The sequence below is a fragment of the Magnolia sinica genome, chromosome 6, assembly GCF_029962835.1.
Source record: "Magnolia sinica isolate HGM2019 chromosome 6, MsV1, whole genome shotgun sequence".
Taxonomy (NCBI): Eukaryota; Viridiplantae; Streptophyta; class Magnoliopsida; order Magnoliales; family Magnoliaceae; genus Magnolia; species Magnolia sinica.
In genome coordinates, this window is record NC_080578.1 from 4,798,069 (window position 1) to 4,807,088 (window position 9,020).

Genomic DNA, 9,020 nt, shown 5'->3' on the forward strand with positions numbered 1-9,020 from the left:
GTGATCGCTCTTTAAATAACAAAAGGTAATTATACAACACTGTGTGGTAAGGCATGTCATCGATTATCTCAAATTAAATGGACTAAATTGTGGTATCCATTGTTGCCCAAAATCAAATTTGTTCAAATTATCCAAATCTTTAATTGGTGGACACTTGTTTATTGAAATTGGACCATGGGATATTTTCAGTTTTAACCATCTAAAAAATGTCCACCAATTTGATAATTAAATAAATCAATTAAGCTTAACTTTTAATTCATGATACTTTTAAAGCACGGGCAATTTCTAACTGCCTGTATCATATATTATACCTTACTAAGGTATTAAGGTTTTTTCTCCTTCTATAGTGGTGGAGAACTATCATTGGAATATAACCCTTAAAATAAAGAACATTGTACGGCACCATCTCCAAAGAAGAAAATAAGAGAGATTCTCTTTAGTGCGAGTTATTATAAAATAATCCAAATGCACCGAATTAGAGAACCACATCGAAAACTCCAATTTGAGTGGTGGTGTGCTCTAGCAGTACAAGCAGGTACTGGCGGTACGAGGCCCAGATGATGAACGCAGCGCATCCAACCGTCCATCCATTAGATGGGTCCCATCAGATTAGCACATCCAAATCCATCCATTAGATGTGTGACCTCGCAGTATTGAGACAATATTGGGAACAAGTTGGGAGAAAACACTCTCCCTTGATTTCAGTCAGGCTCACTTGAATTTGCAACCAACCTGATTTTTTTGTTTGTCAGAATGGCCTAGATTCCATATAAAAACAACATGGTGGACCACCATGTAATTCAAGGGTAGCAGTCCCCTCTCAACTTAATTCACTATGTTGTGGCCCTCCTGACATCAGGATCACCTTGAAAGGTAATATTTGCTAAATAAGTAATTGTATATGAAAATGAATTTGAAACATTGAAAACTAATGTTTAAAGGGCTCATATTTAAATCTATGAGTTAAAGATAAGGATGACCAATGACGTATAATTATAATTCCATAGCTCCTGTAAAGTAACAAATAGAATGAAAATTGAAGCGACCTAAGGTGAAAGCTCACTCTCAGTCAGTACTAGGTAAGGCCATTGTAACCTAGCAAACCCCGAAGTAAAAGATTTAAGGTGATTTTTCATTTCATTAATGAGCATGATATCTTAGGATGTGTCTTGACTCCTACCCAGGTTAGAGGGATCCTTGTAACCCAAAGCTATGTGGGGGCTATTCGGATGTATATAGGATATCTACTCTATTGTTATCTTAGAATAAGAACCAAACATGAGGTTGATCGAAAACTCAAGCAGATCACATCAAATAAACAATGGATATTAAAAGGCCCACTATTGGAAGCTTCATAGGGCTACCAGGATGTTTGGATGCCATCCAACTTTCTCATTAGGTGATTCTCACTTCCACGAAGACAAAATGCGAATATTAGCCTGAACTCAAACTGATGCAATCATAAAGAAAGTTTCAATGCTGGGTGTTCAGTCTTCTTTGTTTCTTGTGGTGTGGTGCATTTGAGTTTGCAATCTACCTGCTTTTTGAGATTATAACTTAACAAGGGTTGGTGAAATAGATGAATGGAGTGGATATACAGTGTTCCTCACGGTGGGGCACCTAGACACCTCAACAATCTTTTGAAAGTTGGTGGGTCTCTTTGAAAAGCATATGTGGACCAATATCATATTACCCCAATCAGCTCCAGCTTTATTATTGTGAAATTTGCATTGCAGGTCTTGAAGAGATGTGCAGGACAATCATCTGTCCATGTGTCCCAATTCAACCAGGAAACTATCACTTACAGTGCTCTGGGAGCGATGGACCATCCCCCTATGGTCTTTTACAAGCGTGTGGGCCTCTGTTAGAGTCATGGACCCAGCCCAAACCCCATTAGACCAGGTTATCTGCAACCCTGTCTCTTACTGTGGTCCATGCCAAACGCGAAGCCAGATATATAATCTATCCCAGCTAAAAAGAAAAATCACATATGGGGTGAGAGAGGCTCGAACTCTCGACCTCAGGATCACTCGTATGCTATGAGACCTACGCGCTAGCCAACTGCGCCACCACCCCATTGTTGTTAATATCTTCTTATTTTCTATCTTATAGACTACTAACAACAAGTAACCATCTTCCAATGAAATAGGTGCTGCTCTCACCGTTGACACCACCTTGATGTATGTATTCTATATTTACGCCGTCCATCCGATTTTTCAGATCATTTTAGGGCATGATCCCAAAAATAAAGCTGATCCATATCTCCGGTGGTCAATACTATAGTAAAGAGTAGCGATCAACCATTAAAAACTTCTCGTGGTCCACAAACGTTTTTGATCAAGCTGATACTAGGGTTTTCCCCTCATCCAGGTTTCTAGTGACCTGATCAACAGTTTGGATGGAAAATAAATATTACATGGGCCCTAAGAATTTTTTTTAATGGTGGAACAATCAATCAGTACTGTTTCCTGTTGTATGGTCCACCTGAGATTGGACTCTATTTCATTTTTATGGTCATGCCCTAAAACGATTTGGCTAAACAATAGACAGCATAGATATCCAATACACACATATAGGTGGGACCTACGGTAAGGGTTGCACGTAATCTGCTCCCAACTACTGTGCCATCTTTCACGCCACGGTACCATCTGTTTAGAAAAACAGTACCGTGAAAACGATGGGCCTCTCTATGAAAATCCAAGAATTCCAACAATATGGTCCATCTGATCAGCGTACCAACCTGATTTTTGCACTAGGTGAGCCTTAAGGCGAGGATTATATATATTTTAAAGTTAGTGATGTCCCATACGTGCGGCATGCTGGCCACCAGTAGTTGTACCAACCTAATATACGTACCACTGTTTGTGGTGAGAAATGGACTGGGCCATATGTAAATCCAGTCCAGCAACCTTAAAAAGGCCATTTGCATCATTTTGTTTTTTTTGTTTTTTAAAAATTTTCCGACCGATGAGAAAGGCGTGCACGTTTGTTTGCTCTTTTAATCTTTTGATTCCTATATTAACCTTTTGCCGGTATCGTGCTATCAGTGTATCCATATCAAACACATCTTTTATTATTATTATTATTATTTTTATTTTTAAAATTTATTTATTTACACACATACCCCCACACACTCACGCTGTAGTGGGATTTTACCACCTATGGATACTCGAACCCTTGATCGAGTGTTGAAACTCCTGAGTCTACCACCTAAGCAAGAGTAAGGATCCATCTATATCAAACACATCAAACACATGCCTAAGGGCTAGTGGCATGTGGCAAAATGCTTTCACCAAACAAAACTTTCCCTAGCTGTTCTTTGGTTGGTGGAGCATTTATAAAAGTTAAAAACCCAAATATTTTCTTTTTAAAACTAAAGCACTTTTTTCCTCGAGTACAAAAAATACATCAGCAACGTTTATAAAGGCACTCCACAACATATTCATATACCTAACAAAGTCAACTAGCCAATTTTGAGGAAATGCGTATATAAGGTCAGACTAACGTGATGGATGGATTGGATCTCACAAGCATGTGGGCCATGTTAGCGGGATTTGATTCGATCACGTGTCCCTGTGAGAGATGGGCCACGCAAAGCAAAAGTTGTTACTCTGTATCGGACGCAGATTCGGTGGATCCCCCGACTATGGGGCCCACCGTAATGCATATTCCTTGCATCCATGCCGTCCGTCCGTTTTGACAGTTCATTTTAGAGCATTATGCCAAAAATTAAGCGTAATGAAAGTTATTGTGGACCACACCACAGGAAACAGTGGTGAATGGATACCCACCATTAAAAACTTCTTATGGGCCATCGGAATTTTTAATTTTCATCCAACTTATTGATAATGTCACAAATACCTAAAGGAAGCAACCGCACAAATATCAGCTTGATCCAAAACCTTTTGACCCACCAGTAGTTTTTAATGGTCACTCAACACTGTTTCCTGCATCGTGGTCCTCCTGAGAATTAGATCTTATTTATTTTATGAATTTTGCCCTAAAATAAACTTTCAAAACCGATGAACGGCTTGGATGTAAGGAAAATAAATCAAGGTGGGCTCAACAGTCACACTGATTCACAAGGCAATTTTTGTAAGCCTCATCATATAAACTTTCAATAAAAAAACAGAACTGAAGAGTCAAAGACACCCAGCTACAACCAGCAAGACAATAAAAACTCCCTTACGTCTTTCCTTTTTTTTCCTTGTTTCTTTCTTTCTTTTTTTCGTAGATCAATCTGTGGCCATTGCATTATTTTATGAAGTAAGGTAAGATCTAAGCCGCTTACGAGATAGGGATAATGACGGTCTTGGGTTTGGACGGCTCTTGCTGGCGAGGCCTCTTGCTAACGATCACCGTCAGAACACCGTCCTTGTAGGATTCGTTCACCTCCTCGGGATTCGCATCCTGAGGGAGAGTGAATTTCCTCATGTATCTCGACCTTCTCCTTTCCACCCTTATCGCCTTCACACCTTCCTTCTCTTCTCCCGCCTTCTTCTTCTTCTTCTTGCCTGCCACGTGTAGTACCCCATTCTCCACCTTCACCTGCGATACACATTGCATCACCACCCCGATATGTTACGAAACGAAGAGAATACCGATATGACGGCTGTTACGATATGCAACATGGACGGGGCTTGGCCCAGTTGGTTATCGGGTCTAAATTCAGTCTCCGGCCCGGCCATACTAGCCCATTTGCCAGCTCACCAAATCACTATGGTCCGCGCTTTCTATCATTTCATAAATAGACTGAATCCAATACAAACGTTTCCAGGTTAGGCTTAACGTATGAATCAACGTGTGGGACCCGATGTGATTTTATCATGACATCATGTCCATTGATAATTTGATTAGCCTATTTTTCTACATGGGTCCAAATAAACAACGAAATCCAAAAATCAGGTGGGCCATACCACAGAGAAAATTTGAGACGGGGAAGTCGACTGTCAAAAACCTTATAGATTGTGTACGGAGATTTCTGTGTTTTTTAAACTTGCTATCTAATCCATTTAAAAGATGCAACCTACCAACATAAAGAGATCTCGAAAATAGGTCAGGCGATTCGAAAACTAAAGTGGGCCACAAAACATGGTTTTAGTCATGATTTTACATGGTGCGCCCCACCTGATTTTTCGAGAGAGATGATTTTCGGGATGCAAGGAATGGGAGTGGGCGCACGTGATGAACGGATTGGATGTCATTAAAACATCACAGTGGGCTCCCTGCGTCGATTTCTACATTAATCTTAATCTTAGTTTTTTATTTCTATAATTCATTTAAATAATCACTCATTCAGAAATCATGTGATTCTCTTTATCACATCATCGAGTGTGCTTATTTACATTTTTGTTGATCAAGGAATCCACTTTTACTGATAATGTGTAGTTTGGATTCCTTAATCTAGCCGGTCCAATGCAGCCTCATTGAATGATCCCAGCCATCCGACCAGTCAGCAAAACTTCATACAATTCAACGTGGAAAAAATCCTACGGTTGAGATGGGGTGAGCTTACCTTGATGTTGGCAACATCGAGACCAGGCATGTCGAGGACGAATGAGTAGGAATCCGGGTGCTCGTACACGTCAGCAGGAGTACGGAAAATGGCCTTGGCGTTCTTGACGTAGGCACGTGCGGGGGGTTGGAGCATCTTCTCCATCTCATCTGGAAAGTTCAGGACCTTGCGCATGTCGCTGGGGAGAGTCTCCATTGCAGAAGGTAGAAGTACTGGAATCAATGAAGCTTGGGGCAGGAACAAAAAAAACAAAAAACAAAGAGCTCGTTTGTTTGGAGGTCGTGAGAGTGGGAGGCGTGGGTACTTATATAAATCGCCAAATGCCTAAACAGAGCTTCTGATTAAAAAATATTATTTTATTCTGTGTAATCACCCGAACGTTTGAGAAGGAGATTTGGATCAGTTCTAGAAAGATCTGGCATTCGGGAGAGGTTTGTAGAAAGAGGGAAATTCACAATGCTACTTTTGGAGTTATTGTATGGGCCCACCTTTTGCTTTGTCTAAAACCGTTCTCATGTGATGGCGACCGTTGATGTCGGTGCGATCCTTATTGGGGGGCCACCTCGATGTATGCATTGTGTATCCACACCGTCCATCATTTTTTCCAGCTCATTTTATTGTGTGTTTGTAAAAATTAGGCAGATTCATATCTCAGTTGGATCACACGACAAGGAAAACAGTGGTGATTGAATGCCCATCATTAAAAACTTCTAGTGCCCATTGTAATGTTTATTTGTCATCGAATCCGTTGTTTAGGTTATACAGACCTGGATGAATGCAAAACATAAAAAGCAACTTGATTCAAAACTTTTGTAGCCCTCAGCCAGTTTTTTATAACTGGAATTCAATCCCTACGGTGTGGTCTATGTGAGATTTGGATCTGCTTATTTTTTTAACTATACCCATAACATAAGGTGGTAAAATAGATGGACTGCGTGAATATACAACACATACGTCAAGGTGGGCCTCACAGTCAGGGCTACACCCACTTGGCAGGATCTGGGGTCACAGCTAATCCACGACCCCTCACCAGATGATTGGCACCGTTCGATTTGGGGATATGGATTGCTGTGTGTCCCTTCCTTCAGGGCTTTGTGGGGGCTACGGAAGTTCTGGATCAAGCTGATTTTTGTATTCTCTCTTCATCCGGGTCTTTAAGAACTTAAAGAAGAAGATTAGGATGGCGAAGAAGGTTTCATGGATATGAAAAATGGATGGACAGCGTAGTAGATAAAACACATATACCATAGTGGGCCTATAGATAGGGCTGTACATCGAGTCGAGTCGAGTCGAGGTGGGCCAAGCTCGGCTTGACTCGTCCATGCTATGCTCGAGCTCGAGCTCGCCCTTGAGCTCAACATTGAAGCTTGGCTTGTTTGCCAAAGCTTTCGAGTCGAGTCGAGTTTATCTCGAGTCGAGTCATGTTTACCCCAATAAGACAAGGGAAAGAAAAAGAGGAAATGGAGACAAGTAGGGTCTGGTAGGATTTTTAGTAAAAACTTTTAAGTTTTAACTTTTTCTTTTTTTAAACTTATATATATATATATATATATATATATATATATATATATATATATATATATATATATATATATAATTATTATTATTATTATTATTATTATTATTAAAATATATTACTTGAGCCGAGTCGAGCTCAAGCTCGAGCTTCTAGTCGAGTTGAAATACACCATGACCGAACTTGGCTTGAACTCAACTCGAGCTTTAGTAAACAAGTTTGACTTGCCTTGAGTCGGCCTTTCAAGTCGAGTCAATCCGAGCTGAGTTGAGCCGGGTCAAGTGAGCTTTTCGGGCTATCTTGACTCATGTATAGCCCTACCTATAGAGCACAAAGTTTTGGCCGGGAAAAAAACATGCGGACTTCGGTTGGAATGAAGTCTGCGTGGCCCGCACACTATGTGAGGCCTGCAAATTCGAACGCAGCCACACGTGCACGCTTGTGCGAGATCGAGTTTTCTATCAGGTGGGCTTTGATCTTTCACTCAACCAGCTCGGTATTTGGGCTTTGTAAACATCTGCCATTTGGGCCGAGTTTAGGCCCAGCCTTTGAACCCAAGGGATATGTTGGGATTACTGATTACTGATTAGGCATAAAAGTCCACGTAGTTTTGATTCGAGATTGACTGTCCTTGGCCTGGCTCAGCTCAGCTCAAGTTATATATAGAAATTGCTTCAAACCGAGGCTTGGTAACGCTTCACTGTCCTTGGCCTGGCTTATCTCGGATCTAATATAGAAATTGCTTAAAACCTGGGCTTGGTAACCGTTTGGCAGACCAAGCCCAATCCACTTGATAAATGGGCTAACAAATCTGGCCTTAACCCGGCTGGCGAACCCATTCTCCCATGACCAAACCGAATTAACCCATTGAATTGTAATTGGGTTGGGTTCAACTGATTTGCCTGACCCGACCTAGGATAGTGCGATCAACTACTGTTTATTGCTGCTTATGGGCTAATTTCTTAGTCTCAGCCCAACCTGAAACCTGGCTCAACTTGGCCTAAACCTGGCTTAGAGGTAGGTTGGGCCAATTGATCCGCAATCGATGTTGCAATTTCTCCTGTTGGTGATACTGGCATGGTCTAATTTAGTGTTCCAAGTCACCATCCGAGTGCCTATCATCATAGCATCTGAAATAGGTCTTTATCCTCTTTTATCTTGAAGTATTTCCAACTTCCAATTTTCTTGATACCCTTAGTTCTCCTCTACGTCCTCCTTTTCTTTCAAACGAAGGGAAGTGATTTCTTCAGTGGATGCCTCTTGTTCTTGTTTAGTCCCTTCATGGTTGAATACCATAAGTTGCCACTCAAGCTTAGTCGGGCAATCTAGTTCAACACCATGAGTTGCCTAGACGAGTCAACCCTGGCTTCGGTGAGTTAGACTAATCGTCACAACTCAAGAGCGGAGTCAGGCTGAGTCACCAAGGGACTACCTTTTTTATCATTTGATCAAAAGCTTAAGTTTAACCAAACCAAACACAAAAAAGAGATAAAAATAAACAAATAAAGAAGAAGAGAAGAAACAACTGCAACAACAATGGACGGTCCAGGAAATCCAAACTTTTTTCTGGGAGTGTTCATGGATTTAATTCATGTGTCCCATCTTGACAGTGCTTCCCACCCAGTAGACTGTTGGGATGTTCCGCAAGTGACATAAATGCACGTGTAGATGTAGATGTGAACCAACAAAATGCCATGGAAAATGAAACCAGTAGTGTGAATAAAAGTTTTTTAAAAAATGCCATGGACCTAGAAGTGTGGCCCCACCATGAAAGTTGGGTGAAATGGCTGATCCAACCACCTTGTGGCCCACCACGTGAATTTGAAGTTTTTTGGGTGATCTTTTATAGTTCTTTATGGAGTGGCACATCTAATTATTGGGCAGGCCTGATTTTCATTCATCCCATCAACGCGGTGGGGCCCACTTAAAAGGATGGATTAGATGGCGGAGACACAAAGCAGTGTGGCCACAAGAGGCAATAGGGTATCA

The 9,020-nt window shown here is 41.1% G+C and overlaps 1 protein-coding gene and 1 non-coding gene across 2 annotated transcripts; both read right to left on the reverse strand.

Moving 5' to 3' along the window:
• Positions 1-1,991: 1,991 nt before the first annotated feature.
• TRNAM-CAU (transfer RNA methionine (anticodon CAU)) lies at positions 1,992-2,076 on the reverse strand. The gene is given in 2 exon segments: positions 1,992-2,027; positions 2,039-2,076. It is a non-coding gene; the product is annotated as a tRNA-Met (tRNA).
• Positions 2,077-4,150: 2,074 nt separating this feature from the next.
• On the reverse strand, positions 4,151-5,901 carry LOC131249828 (18.8 kDa class II heat shock protein-like). The gene is made up of 2 exons (XM_058250579.1): positions 5,516-5,901; positions 4,151-4,548 (listed from the first exon to the last, which is right to left on the reverse strand). The coding sequence occupies exons 1-2, from the start codon at positions 5,708-5,710 to the stop codon at positions 4,288-4,290; spliced, it is 456 nt and encodes a 151-aa protein (XP_058106562.1). The 5' UTR covers positions 5,711-5,901; the 3' UTR covers positions 4,151-4,287.
• Positions 5,902-9,020: the final 3,119 nt, after the last annotated feature.